The 17,956-nt window shown below is 48.3% G+C and overlaps 1 protein-coding gene across 2 annotated transcripts in view; it reads right to left on the minus strand.

Annotated features, from left to right (window-relative positions):
- COG7 (component of oligomeric golgi complex 7) overlaps positions 1–17,956 on the minus strand; it is a 173,321-nt gene that overhangs the window by 121,866 nt on the left and 33,499 nt on the right. For both annotated transcript variants that reach the window (XM_075319222.1, XM_075319223.1), the window contains 2 exons: positions 6,245–6,413; positions 4,751–4,833 (listed from right to left, as the gene is read on the minus strand). In XM_075319222.1, the coding sequence (XP_075175337.1) occupies positions 4,751–4,833; positions 6,245–6,413 (252 nt within the window). The remainder of the gene's footprint in view (positions 1–4,750; positions 4,834–6,244; positions 6,414–17,956) is intronic.

Here is a 17,956-nt window from a genome sequence, read left to right on the forward strand (position 1 = left end):
GGTACCTCAACCTTAACAACACCGCAGACCAGAGTGGGGTGAGAAGGGAGCATGCTGGGGGCCCTGTTATGGGCCCTCTTTTCTTCCATCCGATATAGTCAGCAGCTGCTGCTGACTAAATTGTGGAGCTATGCGTGCATGTGTGCCTCCTTCGCACAAAGCATAAAAACTGAGGAGCCCGTGATGCACGGGAGGGTGTATAGGCAGAGGGGAGGGGTTACACTTTTTAAAGTGTAATACTTTGTGTGGCCTCCGGAGGCAGAAGCTATACACCCAATTGTCTGGGTCTCCCAATGGAGCGACAAAGAAATTATGTGCGGTTCACTGTGTTTTCCTGTGTTATTCCCTGCGGTATTTCGTGGTTTACCTCCGGTAATGTACATCGCTTGTCTGCGGTTTTGCAGGGAAGTGATATCATTACAGGAAGAGGAAGCAAAGCAGAGAGTAAACACACACAGATCACACACACACACAGACATCACAGACATAGAACACAGACACATAGAACACATATAGAAAGCAAACGGAAATATAGAAAAAAAAAAACCACGTGGGCTCCGCTGTATTTTTACCGTCCAGCCGAGGTAAGCACACAGCGGCGGCCCGGTATTCTCAGGCTGGGGAGGGAGACAGGCAGGGTTAATGTCCCCCGCCTCACTCCCCCTCCCGCAGCCGAGAATATCAGCCGCAGCTGCCCCGGCATTGTCGCATGTATTATGCGGCACTACCGGAGTGTCCTCGGCTCTTCCTGCAGCCGTGTAGTAGTGGCAGTCAGGGTAATACAATGAGTTAATGGTGGAGGATCACTGCCATTAAAGGTCCAGTCACACTAAGCAACTTACCAGCGATCCCAACAACAATAGGGATCGCTGGTAAGTTGCTAGGAGGTTGCTGGTGAGATGTCACACTGCGACGCTCCAGCGATCCCACCAGCAACCTGACCTGGCAGGGATCGCTGGAGCGTCGCTACACGAGTTGCTGGTGAGCTCACCAGCAACCAGTGACCAGCCCCCAGCGCCGCGTGGAAGATGCTGCGCTTGGTAACAAAGGTAAATATCGGGTAACCAAGGACAGGGCTTCTTGGTTACCCGATGTTTACTGTGGTTACCAGCCTCCGCAGAAGCCGGCTCCTGCTGCCTGCACATTTAGTTGTTGCTGTCTCGCTGTCACATACAGCGATCTGTGCTTCACAGCGGGACAGCAACAACTAAAAAATGGCCCAGGACATTCAGCAACAACCAACGACCTCACAGCAGGGGCCAGGTTGTTGCTGGATGTCACACACAGCAACATCGCTAGCAACGTCACAAAAGTTGTTCGTTAGCAGTGATGTTGCTAGCGATGTTGCTTAGTGTGACGGGGCCTTAACTCCAGGCTTGATCATGGCAGCGTCTATGAGACAGCTGACATGATCAACCCGTAAGTAAAGTGAATAAAACACACAGAAAAATCCTTTATTTTAAATAAAACACAAACAAGCCTCGTTCACCCTTTTATTAACCCCTCCCGAAACAAAGCTCCGGCGTAATCCACAGCTCTGGCGTCCTGCGATGCCTGCATCCAGCCGCGACTGACACAGACACTGCTGAATGCAGCCTCGCAGCGAGACAGCAGAGGTAACCACAGGTCATTTCCCACGGCCGGTAATGTGAACTCCCTGCTGACCGTAAGAAATGCAGAGTGTGCTCACAAGGGTCTATCTATCCTCCCTCTATCTATCCTTCTATCTATCTATCCTCCCTCTATCTATCCTTCTATCTATCTATTTATCCCTCTGTCTGTCAATCTATTCTTCTATCTATTCTTCTGTCTATTTCTCTATATCAGAATGAAATGACTTTTTTTTTTTCCCCAATGTGCTTTATTGCATTGAATGCAATAAAGCACATACCAACCCGCACGCGGCAAAACCGCGGCAAAACTGCGAACAATACCGCGGTAAAAGCGCAGCAAACCGCGGCAAACCGCATGCGGTTTTCGGGTGCGGTTTGCCGCGGTTTTTTACCGCGGGTGTGGTAATCTTTGAATACCTGCGGAATTTTCTTGAGAAAATTCCATTTTCCAGTGCGCACAGGGCCTTAAAGTGACTAAAGACATGGAGCAGTCTCTGATTCACTCTGCAATGACTAAGAGCTTTTGCACATTGCACAGCACTGGACTGGTGTCAAGAGGGTACGGCCACGATCTTACCACACAGCGGAGGCAAATGTACCCAATGTTTTATAGAGAACGTCAGCTTATGAAGATAAGAGGAAATTTTACAAGTTATCGACAATGACCTATATTAAATAATCTCCACCTGCGTTGGTAATGATGGGTCAGGGCTTGTTCACACACATGAAAAACTGGCACAGGGCAAAGGCGCGTCACTGAGGTTCCCCGGTGATCCAGTATGTACTGTACAGTGAAGTAAGAGGACGAGCACAGCTCCTGCAGCCTGGCATCACTCACATACAACTACTACACAGCAAGAACACCTAATAAGCAGGTACTGGCCCATGGGAATGTGGGGAATTTCACCACCCAGAGTGCACTTCTGCAACAAACCAGGACTCCCAATATAACATTACAACAGAGAATGCAAAATTACCGTATTTATCGGACCATAAGACGCACTTTTTTTCCCCCAAATGTTGGGGGAAAGTGGGGGGTGTGTCTTATGGTCTGAATGTGGCTGCGGGGAATGTGGGTGCTGCGGTGGAGCGGGTCATCGGGGGCACGAGCAGGCTGTAGCAGCCTGCTGTGACCACGTGGACCCGCTCATTTAATATGCACACCCATCCCCCGCAGCGCTGAAGCAGGCACTGACAGGTGGGCGGGATGATGGGCGGGGGTTTAACAGCCAGCCCGCATGATCACCCCTGGCAACTATGGCCTGGAGTGATCATGTGCGGCTGTATTCAGCGGCTGTATTCACTGCTCCCCGCGCATCATCATCAGCGTGGGGAGCAGTGAATCAGTGTACAGTACTCACCGTTCCCCTGCAGCATCACTCGTCCTCCCGTCTGTGTCAGCGGCAGCGCCGCTGAATGGAGCCATCCCCGTTACCCTGCTGCATCGCGATCATCTCCGGTGTCTGTGCCGGCGGCTGGGTGGAGACTAGCGGGGCGCACAGCGATGACGTCATCGCTGTGCGCACGTGTCAACACGCAGCCGCCGGCACAGACACAGGAGATGATCGAGATGCAGCAGGTTAATGGGGACGGCTCCACTCAGCGGCGCTGCCGCTGACACAGACGGGAGGACGAGCGATGCTGCAGGGAGCGAGGTAAGGTGAGGCAAGTATGAACGTTTATTTTTTTTATGTGCCACAGGATGCAGCCATACACCAGAATGGGGGTATATTATGAGCAGGATGGGGTCACACGAGCAGGATGGGGTCACACGAGCAGGATGGGGTCACACGAGCAGGATGGGGTCATACGAGCAGGATGGGGGTATACGAGCAGGATGGGGGTATATTATGAGCAGGATGGGGGTATATTATGAGCAGGATGGGGGTATATTATGAGCAGGATGGGGGTATATTATGAGCAGGATGGGGGTATATTATGAGCAGGATGGGGGTATATTATGAGCAGGATGGGGGTATATTATGAGCAGGATGGCGGTATATGAGCAGGATGGCGGTATATGAGCAGGATGGGGGTATATGAGCAGGATGGGGGTATATGAGCAGGATGGGGGTATATGAGCAAGATGGGGGTATATGAGCAGGATGGGGGTATATGAGCAGGATGGGTTTTATAGCAGGATGCGGCCATATGCCAGTATATAGCAGGATGCGGCCATATGGCAGGATGACGGTATATAGCAGGATGAGGGACATATACTGTATATATAAGGCAGGAGGATCATTACCAGGATGCGGCACCTTAGTAGAGAATTTGGGGACATTACCCAAATAACAGTGTCAGCAGCAGATCCTCGCCCCATAACAGTGTGTCATGGCCACATTTTTTGCTTAAAATTTTATTTTTAAAACCAGGGTGCGTCTTATAGTCCGAAAAATACGGTACTCTAAAGGTGGAGCTTTACTTCAGTATTCACAAATAAATCAGCTGAAAATGCATAATGTGTAGGACATTTGTCTATATTTTTCAGTCAAGCTTTGCCATAAAATATTTTATAGCCTATATGTATATATTCTCTACTGATCCTGAGTTACATCCAGTATTATACTCCAGAGCGGCACTCACTATTCTGCTGATGCAGTCACTGTGTACATACATTACATTACTTATTCTGTACTGATCCAGAGTTAAATCCTGTATTATACCCCAGAGCTGCACTCACTATTCTGCTGGTGCAGTCACTGTGTACCTACATTAAATATCTTGTACTGATCCTGAGTTACATCCCGTATTATACTCCAGAGCTGCACTCACTATTCTGCTGGTGCATTACTTAATATGTACTGATCCTGAGGTACATCCTGTAATAAACTCCAGAGCTGCATTCATTCTGCTTGAACCCACATCTATTGTAGATTCATGGCACGCAATACCAATATGCCATTGACTTATAAGTTAATGGAGCTATGGGAACAGAATTAGTGTAACTTTTCTGAGAAAGTTTATCGTCATTTTGCTAAACTTTATTTGTGGTTTTCCCATTTTTGAATTTTCGGAAACAACACAGAGATCACTCTTCTGACCATCCATATATTGTACAGGGCAGTCGATAAAACAGAGGGTGCAGGTTTTGATGTATTTGAAGTCTAAAAATGCCAATCAGGTAACACACATACCTTGTGGCACTTGTAGTAATAGGCCAGCAACTGCGGCATCCTGTCAATCTCGCTGAATACCTTCACAAACATTTTTGCCTGATCTGTGAACAGAAACGTCAGATAGAGAAATAGAAGAAAGGGTTAAGAATCCACAAAGAAAATTAAAAAACAGAAAAATATGTTAAAAGGTTTTGGTACAAGCCTAAATATTAAAGTAAAAAGTAACCTACAACTAAAAACAAACAAAAAACCCCCAAACACTGGACAAGTTTGGTATTGCAGTTATGGTACTGACCTGCTGTCAGCCATTTTTCCCTGACAATGAACATCGTAAAACCAATACTCAAAAAATATTGCCTGAATTCCACATTTTTCACCATTTCAATGTACTTGGAGTTTTATCTCAGTTTTTCTCATTTTTTTTTCAGTACATTATATGGTAAAATGAATATTGTCATTTAAGGCTACTTTCACACTTGCATTCAGCGGAGTCCGTCACTATGGAGAATAGCGCAGTCCGTTAACGCACTGCGCTATTCTCCATAGACTTGTATGGACAACGCACTGTAAGGCAAGTGTCAGCGTTGCATCCGCTGGATGTCGCAGTGTCGTTATTTTGACGCTGCGTCGGGCGGAAGGAACGCAGCATGTAACGTTTTTTGAGCAGCGCAATTCGTTGGATTTCACTGCGCATGCTCTTTTTGATTTTTTTTAAAAAAAAATCAAAAACTTTATTTGTCTCTTGGTGGCCGAACATTCAGCTGAGCGCCCGCCCGTCGGCATGTGAGAGCGCTCAGCTGAGCGACCGGCCGCCGGCTATTGAGAGCGATCAGCTGATCGTTCACAATAGTCTGCTGCCGGTAAAACTGTAAAGAAGAAAAAAAAAAAAAATAAAAAAAGAAAAGCTTTACGTTGTTTTGTACGATCCGTTGCATCCGTTGCGCCACTATATGTAACGCATCCGTTGCAGCCTAAAACTACAGCTTGTCCTGCAAATAATAATAAACCTTTGTAGAGTTATGTTATAAAACATGACGTTTTGCCTCTCGGAATTAAAAAAGAAAGTGCAAAAAATTGTACAAGACAAATTAGAATTTCTCGGAATGTTTTTGGTATTTGAATGTTCTTTTTCAGGCCAACAGTGCCACCTGCTGTTAAAACCAATATTGCTCCAAATTAGTGTACAGGCATTGCACAACGCAGGGGTGCACAACCTGCAGCACGTGCTCGTGGATAAATACCAGTTCACATTTACTTTCCATGTGTAGTGAAGGGGGCTTAGTCATCTACTGTATACATTAGTATATAGAGAGGCGATTGCCTGTAAAGGACACTGCAGATCAGAATTATAAGCTACAAGGATGTTACTATACTATCCCAACATGCGCAGAATGTGCACAGTGTTCCCTCTGGGGCTCAGGGCACAAATCGTGTGCAGGTCATGAGATCTTTAGTCCATATGTGAGGTTAGCTATACACTTTCTGCGGTGTCGTACCCGCTACTCTTCTCACCTGTAGACTGGCTGTTAAAAGCTGCGACTATCTGGGGGCTGCACATAGCTTCCAATCGATTCTTCAGAGCCTCCAGGTATACACATTTTTCGGAGTAATCCGGGGTATCCACCAGCATAGCGAGGCTCAACTGCATACTGGTCAGCTTCTCAGAGATCACAGTTATGTTCTGTAATAGAGATGGACATTGTCTTATTGCTCACCTATAGGAATACCGCAATGTATCAATGGACTTTCTGGGACTTTGGTAGATGTCTAAAAACTCCTTTAGCGCACAAGCCCATGATCAAGATTAGTAGTGTTTTGGATGCAGCATGGTGGCTCAGTGTTTAGCACTGTATGACAGCTCAGGCAGGGACAAAAAGAAAGATTGGTATCCGCTCACCTGTAGCCAAAGGAGGGGTCACCGTATCCAGGACTCGTGCAAGGGAAAGGGTATACTGGCAATCCAGATTGTAGACAGAGGGTAATCCAGCAACAAAGTCCAAGGGATATTAAAATCCAAAAATTTTATTAAATCAAATTAAAATCCATATAAAAAAAGGGTCTAAACAGGGTATAAACAACTGTCAGAGAGGATGCATTTCGAACCCAATGGCTCTCTTAGTCAGTTTCTACTAAGAGACTGACTAAGAGCCATTGGGTTCGAAATGCATCCTCTCTGACAGTTGTTTATACCCTGTTTGGACCCTTTTTTTATATGGATTTTAATTTGATTTAATAAAATTTTTGGATTTTAATATCTCTTGGACTTTGTTGCTGGATTACCCTCTGTCTGTATGACAGCTCAGTGGTTTTCACTGCAGTCTTGTCGTGGCTCAGTGGTTATCACTGCAGTCGTGTGGTGGCACAGTGGTTAGCACTTCAGTCGTGTGGTGGCACAGTGGTTAGCACTTCAGTCGTGTGGTGGCACAGTGGTTAGCACTGCAGTCGTGTGGTGGCACAGTGGTTAGCACTGCAGTCGTGTGGTGGCTCAGTGGTTAGCACTGCAGTCGTGTGGTGGCTCAGTGGTTAGCACTGCAGTCGTGTGGTGGCTCAGTGGTTAGCATTGCAGTCTTGCAGCACTAGGGTCCTGAGTTCAAATCTCACCAAGGACACCATCTGCAAGGAGTTTGTATGTTCTCCCCGTGTTTGCGTGGGTTTCCTCCCACACTCCAAAAATATACTTATAGGGAACCTAGACTGTGAGTCCCAATGGGGACAGTGTTGCCATTGTATGTAAAGCAAAGTGGAATTAACAGCGCTATATAAATTAATAAATATATTATTTCTGCTGCGTCCAAACTGCTGCATAGTACAGTAGAAGCACAGTGAATCGGATTTATAGACATCCCCTGCCTACTGTGCTTCTTTTTAACGCTGCGAAAACTGACCTATTCCTATCCGCAGCATGTCAATTACTTGTGCAGAGACGCTTCAGTCTCCTGTATAGGTGTTCGACCGCCCCCGCCCCCACCAGGGGTGTACATAATGATGGCTGTCCTGTATTTCATGTATATAAAGTTATAAACTGTATGTATTTGTTACATAGGCTTTAGTATAAAGTTAAAAATACCGCCATCTGGTGGGTATTTTTGGTAATGCAAATGCAGAACACAACATAGTAAGGTTGTAGCTATGATTTTAGATAAGATAGGGTTAACGATAGTGAGAGGAGGAAAAGGAGTATTAAACGTGGCCATCTTAGGTTCGAGAGGCAGAGTGGGATCGAATAGGAACAGGAGAGAACGTGGGCCTAGGTGCGAGGGCCGGTCCCGGAACCAGAGATGGTCATCTCTAGAGGTCCAGAGCCTATGGCTCACCCCGGCGGGTTCGATTATGAGGTCTAGGGGTGGAATAGACAAGGAGTGGGAAGAGGGACAAGGAGATGGTCCCAACTACAAAGGACTATGTCAGAATGGTGAGGGAAACTGACTGAGAATACCAGGCGGTGGGCAATATACCTATATTTAGGACTCTTAGGAGAAGAGAGAAAGAGTATTCCCTCAACTAGGAGCCTCGAAACTAGGTAGCAAAAAGTGTTGCCTGGTGAGAAACAGAGACCGATACCTGACTGCCAAAAGGCTCCGACTGCCCTTGGGAAATGAGCTGTGACCTGAAGATTTGTCCTTGACCATATAGACTAATCCATTTGGAGAGTGTCGTGTTGGAGGCTTACAGGCCCTTTTGTGGCTCATCAGTTATCACAAGACACAACCGGGTATCTGTAAAATGATGCACAATGAGCCCCTCCATGAAGGAAGGTCTTAACCTGTTGGTGAAGGGCCAGCATATGCTGAAAGAGTATGGAAGAGCCAGAAACATGACCTACATTCAAAATGGACTGATGAAATAAAGAAAGAACCCTATATTGAAAACTAGGGGATGGAAGTCCTGTTTTGACTATCAGTGAAAATAAGACCTCCAGATACGTTGGTGAATCTCGGGCGGCTTACTTCTAGGACAGATCCTTGTGTCTCAGAACATCAGCTACAACAGCAGCATTGTTAAAAGTAGCTGAGATAAAGTGGGATGAAGCACAGGCTTCAGAAAGAAGGTTGTGACAAGGATGACAAGACCATGGAGGGTCTGTGACCAACTTGATAAAGTCAGAGTACCATGCCCAGCATAGCCTGTTCAGAGCTATCAGGATCAATGAAATGCCTTCTAATTTGAGCTTCTTGAGAATGCGGGGAAAATGTGAAGATGAGAAAAGAGACCAAAATGAGTTCAGTCAATCAAGTGACCAGAACATTTATCACAAAGGCTCTCAGGTCTTGGAACCTTGCAGCATAAAGTGGAACCTTCTTATTCAGGTGGGACACGAAGAGGTCCACGACCAATGTTTGAGCAGACTGAAGACCTCTACGTGACTCATTCTTTTGGATCTAGAGTTTCTTCGCTAAGAAATTCCACAGCCTAGTTTTCCACACCAGTAAAATAGACCATGGAGAGCTGGAATGTAACGCTCCATCCAGTGAAGAATCCTGGTGTTTCCTCTCATGGCTACTGATGTCCTTTGATGATCCAGGTTGGCAACTGCAGTTGAGTTTGAATGCAAAGTAAGCAGTCACTGAGGAGGTAAAGGCTAGTGGGAAAGAACCAAAAAAATGTCTCTTAGTTCAAAAAGGTTGATTTGGAGGCAATATTTCACCTGAGACGGACATTGATAATCAGCACCAAAGAAGGTCGCTGTGGACTAGACATAATGATCAAAGGGATCCTACGACTTCTTCCAAAAAGGCAGAATGGAAGGTTGTGGTGGGTGCGAAATTGGACAAATGGTACTAAGACCAACCTGCCCTGAAACCTCATGTAAAACTGGATGGAGTGTGAGGATGCCATCAGCAAACGAGACACTCTGGCTCAACAAACTGCCTGTCCAGTGGTAAAAAAAACAAGAGTGTGTCTCCTGTAAAGGCTAACTCAATATGGGCATTTTAGGACTCCAGGTTAATGAACCAGGATCTGAGCCAAGTGGAGGGCTGAGCAGCTACAGAATTGGCCGCAGCACGAGTCACAAGTTGTTCCGAGAAAAAGAAAGTTATGCAACAGAACTCTGAGGTGTGCAGTAAACAAAAAGTGAGGTCAAGAAGATCTTCCTGAGGGGCATCAGTTGAAAAACCCACAAAGGGGAAGAAGGCCTTCAACTTCCTAGAGGAAGCCAGGTGTTTATAATGTCTTCATGATTTGGAGATGTCACTTGTTGAGCGCGATGCCGATAAAAAGAAACCATTTCATAGGAATTGGTGGTGGATTCTTCCCTAATCTGAAGGATGTCCCTAACTGCTCAAATATAGGCTAAAGACAGCTTAGACTCTCAATTTAATCAGGACTCTAAAGGCCCCGTTACATGCAACGACATATCTAACGATATGTTGTCGGGGTCACGGATTTCATGACGCACATCCGGCGTCGTTAGCAACGTTGTTGCGTGTAACAGCTACGAGCGAGTATTAACGATCAAAAATACTCACCAAATCGTTGATTGTTGACACGGCGTTCATTTTCAAAATCTCGTTGGTCGTCGTGGACGCTGGTTGTTGGTCGTTCCTGAGGCAGCACACATCGCTACATGTGACACCTCGGGAACGACGAACAACAGCTAAGCTGTGCCCTCCGCAATGAGGTGGGCGTGTCGTTAAGGTCACCGCCCCTACGATTCTATTGATCGGCCGCTGTGTGACGTCGCTGTGACGCCGCACGAATCTCCCCCTTAACGAAGAGGTTGTTTGCCGCCCACAGCGACGTCGCTAGGAAGGTAGTACGTTTGACGGGTGTTAGCGATATTGTGCGCCACGGGCAGCGATTTGCCCGTGACGCACAAACGACGGTGGCGGGTGCTTTCACGAGCGATGTCACTGCGTGTAAAGCCCCCTTTAACGAAGTCAGCCTTCCCTTGGGAATTGGACTGGGCAGGCAAAGAAGGAGTCTCATTCGCTTTTGCTCTATCCCGGGACTGTTCTGAGAAGGCTGAGGAGAAACTGAAGGAAACAAGCTGCAGGATTCATTTGGGAAAGCAAGGAATGGCGGACAAGCTAGGCTGGCAAGTGCTTGAGGAATCAACCATAAATTAGGAGAGGATGGATAAGTTACCTATGGTCTGGTTTAACCCCTTAACGACCGCGGGTCGTAAAATTACGTCCTAGCGGTCATAACGTTACTGCCCACGGTCTGCCGGCATCAGCATGCTGCGATCGGCACACATCTCAGCTGATTTTCACAGCTGCTAGTGTGCCTGCTAGGCACGAGCAGAATCGTTATCTGCTTGTGCCGTTTAACCCCTTAAATGGCGCTGTCAATATGTGACAGCGCCATTATAAGCGCGATTGCGGTAAACTTTTACTTACCGCCCGATAACGAAAGTCACGTGACGCGATCACGTGACTTCCGGTAGTTGTCATGGTAGCACAGGGTAATGTGATGACTCCTGCACTACACATGAATTGCTTTCACTTTCGCTGTGCGTGCGGCACAGTGAAAAAGAAAGAGCGTATCTGCTGTTTACAGCTGTGTAGCTGTGATCAGCAGATAGTGCAGAGCGATCGGATTGCTGATCACAATAGCCCCCTAGGGGGATTAGTAAAATAAAAAAAAAAAGTTAAAAAAAGTTTTAAAAAATAAAAAAGAAACAAAAAAACCCCTAAAAGTTCAAATCATCCCCCATTCGCCCCATTGAAAATTAAAGTGTTAAAAAAAAATTAAAAAAAATATACACACATTTGGTATCGCCGTGTTCAGAAATGCCCGATCTATCAAAATATAAAATCAATTAATCTGATCAGTATACGGCGTAGCGGCAAAAAAATTCCAAACGCCAAAATGATGGTTTTTTGTCGCCACAACTTTTGCGCAAAATGCTATAAGAGGCGATCAAAACGTAGCATCTGCGCAAAAATGGTACCGTTAAAACAGTCAGCTCGAGATGCAAAAAGAAGGGAATTTTGTTTACTTACCGTAAATTCCTTTTCTTCTAGCTCCAATTGGGAGACCCAGACAATTGGGTGTATAGGCTATGCCTCCGGAGGCCGCACAAAGTATTACACTAAAAGTGTAAAGCCCCTCCCCTTCTGCCTATACACCCCCCGTGCTCCCACGGGCTCCTCAGTTTTGGTGCAAAAGCAAGACAGAGGAAAAAAATTATAAACTGGTTTAAAGTAAATTCAATCCGAAGGAATATCGGAGAACTGAAACCATTCAACATGAACAACATGTGTACACAAAAAAACAGGGGCGGGTGCTGGGTCTCCCAATTGGAGCTAGAAGAAAAGGAATTTACGGTAAGTAAACAAAATTCCCTTCTTCTTTGTCGCTCCATTGGGAGACCCAGACAATTGGGACGTCCAAAAGCAGTCCCTGGGTGGGTAAATAATACCTCATAATAGAGCCGTAACGGCTCCGTCCTACAGGTGGGCAACCGCCGCCTGAAGGACTCGCCTACCTAGGCTGGCATCCGCCGAAGCATAGGTATGCACCTGATAGTGTTTCGTGAAAGTGTGCAGGCTCGACCAGGTAGCCGCCTGACACACCTGCTGAGCCGTAGCCTGGTGCCTCAAAGCCCAGGACGCACCCACGGCTCTGGTAGAATGGGCCTTCAGCCCTGAGGGAACCGGAAGCCCAGCAGAACGGTAAGCTTCGAGAATTGGTTCCTTGATCCACCGAGCCAGGGTTGATTTGGAAGCCTGTGACCCTTTACGCTGGCCAGCGACAAGGACAAAGAGTGCATCCGAGCGGCGCAGGGGCGCCGTACGAGAAATGTAGAGTCTGAGTGCTCTCACCAGATCTAACAAGTGCAAATCCTTTTCACATTGGTGAATTGGATGAGGGCAAAAAGAGGGTAAGGAGATATCCTGATTGAGATGAAAAGGGGATACCACCTTAGGTAGAAATTCCGGAACCGGACGCAGAACCACCTTGTCCTGGTGAAACACCAGGAAAGGGGCTTTGCATGACAATGCTGCTAGCTCAGACACTCTCCGAAGTGAAGTGACTGCTACTAGGAAAACCACTTTCTGCGAAAGGCGTGCGAGAGAAATATCCCTCATTGGCTCGAACGGTGGTTTCTGAAGAACCATCAGCACCCTGTTCAGATCCCAGGGTTCCAACGGACGTTTGTAAGGAGGGACGATGTGACAAACCCCCTGCAGGAACGTGCGTACCTGTGGAAGTCTGGCCAAGCGCTTCTGAAAAAACACAGAGAGCGCAGAGACTTGTCCCTTAAGGGAGCCAAGCGACGAAGGGAATTTTGTTTACTTACCGTAAATTCCTTTTCTTCTAGCTCCAATTGGGAGACCCAGACAGTGGGTGTATAGCTACTGCCCTCTGGAGGCCGCACAAAGAACTACACTTAAAAGTGTAAGGCCCCTCCCCTTCTGGCTATACACCCTCCCGTAGGAGTACAGATTCCTCAGTTTTAGTACCAAAGCAAGAAGGAGGAAAGCCAATAACAGTTTCAAAAACAAATTCAATCCGATAACACGATCGGAGAACTTAAGAAACAACATGAACAACATGTGCACCCGAAAAAAACGAAACCCTAAGAACAAATAGGGCGGGTGCTGGGTCTCCCAATTGGAGCTAGAAGAAAAGGAATTTACGGTAAGTAAACAAAATTCCCTTCTTCTTTTTCGCTCCTAATTGGGAGACCCAGACAGTGGGACGTCCAAAAGCAGTCCCTGGGTGGGTAAAAAGATACCACATGAACGGGCTGTCAGACAGCCTCCTCCTACAGGTGGGCCACCGCCGCCTGAAGGACCTGTCTACCTAGGCTGGCATCTGCCGAAGCGTAGGTATGCACTTGATAGTGTTTGGTAAACGTGTGCAGACTCGACCAGGTAGCCGCCTGGCACACTTGCTGAGCCGTAGCCTGATGCCGTAATGCCCAGGACGCACCCACGGCTCTGGTAGAATGGGCCTTCAGTCCAGATGGAATCGGAAGCCCAGCAGAACGGTATGTGTGAAGAATTGGTTCCTTGATCCACCGCGCCAGGGTGGATTTGGAAGCTTGCGATCCCTTATGCTGACCAGCGACTAGGACAAAGAGCGCATCCGAACGGCGTAGAGCCGCCGTGCGAGAAATGTAAATCCTGAGTGCTCTCACCAGGTCCAACAGATGTAAACCCTTTTCAAATTGGTGAACTGGATGCGGACACAAAGATGGTAAAGTGATATCCTGATTGAGATGAAAGGAAGAAACCACCTTGGGAGAAAACTCTGGAATTGGACGCAGTACTACCTTGTCTTGGTGAAACACCAGGAAGGGAGATTTGCAAGATAACGCCGCTAGCTCGGACACTCTTCGAAGAGACGTGACCGCCACAAGAAAAACTACCTTTTGTGAAAGCCGAGAAAGGGGAACCTCTTTCAAAGGCTCGAAAGGCGGCTTCTGGAGAGCAATGAGAACCTTGTTCAGATCCCAGGGTTCCAATGGCCGTCTGTAAGGAGGAACGATATGACAAACTCCTTGGAGAAACGTGCGTACTTTAGAAAGCTGTGCCAAGCGCTTCTGAAAGAATACGGATAGCGCGGAGACTTGACCCTTAAGAGAGCTAAGCGACAAACCTTTTTCCAACCCAGACTGCAGGAAGGAAAGAAAAATTGGCAATGCAAATGGCCAGGGAGAAAACCCTTGAGCCAAGCACCACGCTAAGAATATCTTCCACGTTCTGTGATAGATCTTAGCTGAGGATGGTTTTCTAGCCTGTCTCATTGTGGCAACAACCTCCTGAGATAAACCTGAGGCCGCTAGGATCCAGGACTCAATGGCCACACAGTCAGGTTCAGGGCCGCAGAATTCAGATGGAAAAACGGCCCTTGAGACAGCAAATCTGGACGGTCTGGTAGTGTCCACGGTTGGCCTACCGTGAGATGCCACAGATCCGGGTACCACGACCTTCTTGGCCAATCTGGAGCGACGAGTATGGCTCGATGGCAGTCGGACCTGATTTTCCGGAGAACTCTGGGTAACAATGCTAGAGGTGGGAACACATAGGGGAGTCGGAATTGCGACCAATCCTGAACCAAGGCGTCTGCCGCCAGTGCTCGGTGATCGTGAGACCGTGCCATGAAAACTGGGACCTTGTTGTTGTGCCGTGACGCCATCAGATCGACGTCCGGCGTCCCCCAGCGGCAACAGATCTGCTGAAACACGTCCGGGTGAAGGGACCATTCTCCTGCGTCCATGCCCTGGCGACTGAGAAAGTCTGCTTCCCAGTTTTCCACGCCTGGGATGTGAACTGCGGATATGGTGGACGCTCTGCTTTCCACCCACGTCAAAATCCGTTGGACTTCTTGAAAAGCTTGGCGACTGCGTGTTCCCCCTTGGTGGTTGATGTAAGCCACCGCCGTAGAATTGTCCGACTGAATCCGAATCTGCTTGCCTTCCAGCCATTGTTGGAAGGCTCGCAGGGCAAGATAGATTGCTCTGATTTCCAGAACATTGATCTGCAGGGTGGACTCTTCCAGAGTCCACATCCCCTGAGCCCTGTGGTGGAGATACACCGCTCCCCACCCTGATAGGCTCGCATCCGTCGTGACCACTGCCCAGGACGGGGGAAGGAACGACTTTCCCTGTGACAATGAGGTGGGGAGAAGCCACCAACGGAGAGAGTCCTTGGCAGTCTGAGAGAGGGAGACAGTCCTGTCGAGGGACGTCGATTTCCCGTCCCATTGGCGTAGAATGTCCCATTGTAGAGGGCGCAGATGAAACTGCGCGAACGGGACTGCCTCCATTGCTGCTACCATCTTTCCTAGGAAATGCATGAGGCGCCTCAGTGAGTGCGACTGGCTCTGAAGGAGAGATTGCACTCCAGTCCGTAGCGAGCACTGCTTGTCCAGTGGAAGCTTCACTATCGCTGATAGAGTATGAAACTCCATGCCAAGATAAGTCAGAGATTGGGTCGGGGTTAGATGAGACTTTGGAAAGTTGATAATCCACCCGAAACTCTGGAGAGTGTCTAGTGCCACCTTCAGACTGTGTTGGCATGCCTCTTGAGAGGGTGCCTTTATAAGCAGGTCGTCTAGATACGGGATGACCGAGTGACCCTGCGAGTGCAGAACAGCTACTACTGCTGCCATGACCTTGGTGAAGACCCGGGGGGCTGTTGCCAGACCGAAAGGTAACGCTACGAACTGTAGGTGTTCGTCGTGTATGACGAAGCGTAGGAAACGCTGATGCTCTGGTGCGATCGGCACGTGGAGATACGCATCCTTGATATCTATTGATGCTAGAAAATCTCCTTGAGACATTGAGGCTATGACGGAGCGTAGGGATTCCATCCGGAACCTCCTGACTTTTACGTGTCTGTTGAGCAACTTTAGATCCAGGACGGGCCGATACGATCCGTCCTTTTTTGGGACCACAAACAGATTGGAGTAAAAACCGTGACCTTGTTCCTGAAGCGGGACGGAGGTCACCACTCCTTCCGCCTTTAGAGCGGCCACCGCCTGCAACAGAGCATCGGCTCGGTCTGGTGGTGGAGAAGTTCTGAAGAAACGAGTTGGCGGACGAGAACTGAACTCTATCCTGTACCCGTGAGACAGAATATCCCTCACCCAACGGTCTTTGACGTGTGACAGCCAGATGTCGCCAAAGTGGGAAAGCCTCCCACCGACCGCGGGTGTGGGAATCGGAGACCGCAAGTCAGGAGGACGCCGTCTTGGCAACGGTTCCTCCGGCTGTCCTTTTTGGGCGTGACTGAGACCTCCAAGAATCTGAGCGTCTCTGGTCCTTTTGAGTCTTTTTTGACGAGGCGAATTGGGACCTGCCCGGTCCTCGAAAGGACCGATAACCAGACTGACCCTTCCTCTGTTGGGGTCTGTTTTGTCTGTGTTGCGGTAAGGATGAGTCCTTACCCTTGGAGTGTTTGATGATTTCATCCAAACGCTCTCCAAACAATCGGTCACGAGAAAAAGGCAAATTGGTTAAGCACTTCTTGGAATGAGAATCTGCTTTCCAATGTCTCAACCACAGGGCCCTACGCAAAACAACGGAGTTGGCTGACGCCACTGCCGTGCGGCTTGTAGCGTCAAGAACAGCATTAATCGCGTACGACGCGAATGCCGCCATTTGCGAGGTCAATGGTGCTACCTGCGGGGCACATGCACGTGTGACGGAGTCAACTCGCGCAAGCCCGGCTGAGATAGCTTGGAGTGCCCATACGGCCGCAAAAGAAGGCGCTAATGACGCTCCAATCGCTTCATAGATGGATTTCAGCCAGAGCTCCATCTGCCTGTCAGTGGCATCTTTAAGTGCCGCTCCATCTTCAACTGCAACCAAGGATCTAGCTGCAAGCCTGGAAATTGGAGGATCCACTTTTGGACACTGGGTCCAACCCTTGACCACCTCAGGGGGAAAAGGATAGCGTGTATCTTTAAGCCGTTTAGGAAAACGCCTTTCAGGATAAGCGTGGGGTTTCTGGATTGCGTCTCTAAAGTCAGCGTGGTCCAGAAAAGTGCTTAAAGTACGCTTAGGGTATCTGAAATGGATTCTCTCGTGCTGCGAAGCTGACTCCTCCACAAGAGGAGCTGGTGGGGAAATATTTAACATCTTATTGATGTTAAATATAAGATCATTAACTATGGCGTCACCATCTGGTGTATCTAGATTGAGAGCGGTCCCAGGATCAGAATCCTGATCAGTTACGTCCGCCTCATCACCCATAGATTCATCTCGCTGGGATCCTGACCATTGAGATGAATGTGAAGGCCCGTCATAGCGAGCCCGCTTAGGCTGCCCGGGGCCATCGTCCGAGTCAGAGTCTTCACCCTGAGGTGTATATGCTCGTCCCGGAGCTTGGAGCTGAGGGGGACCAGGGGGCAATGATTGCACAGTGTCCGTGGCCTGAAGTACAGGCCTAGCTCGCAATGTGTCAAGAATTTGTGACATAGTGAGAGACATTCTGTCAGCAAAAGCTGCAAACTCAGTTCCTGTCACCTGGACAGCATTCACAGGTGGTACACCCTGGGTCACGTCCAGCAGAGGTCCCGACTGTGCAAGCGCCGCAGGGGCCGAGCACTGCACACAATGGGGGTCCGTGGAGCCTGCCGGTAGAAAAGTCCCACAAGCGGTGCAGGAGGCATATAATGTCTGTGCCTTGGCACCCTTGCGTTTTACGGACGACATGTTGCTGGCTCTCTGCAATGTGAGAGAGTCTATAGCCAAAGGGCGACCAGCGCTATGCAATACAAAGTATTTGTAGAAACAAAATACTAAGAATAATACTGGCACAAGAG

This window comes from Anomaloglossus baeobatrachus, chromosome 7 (assembly GCF_048569485.1).
Source record: "Anomaloglossus baeobatrachus isolate aAnoBae1 chromosome 7, aAnoBae1.hap1, whole genome shotgun sequence".
NCBI classification, from domain to species: Eukaryota; Metazoa; Chordata; class Amphibia; order Anura; family Aromobatidae; genus Anomaloglossus; species Anomaloglossus baeobatrachus.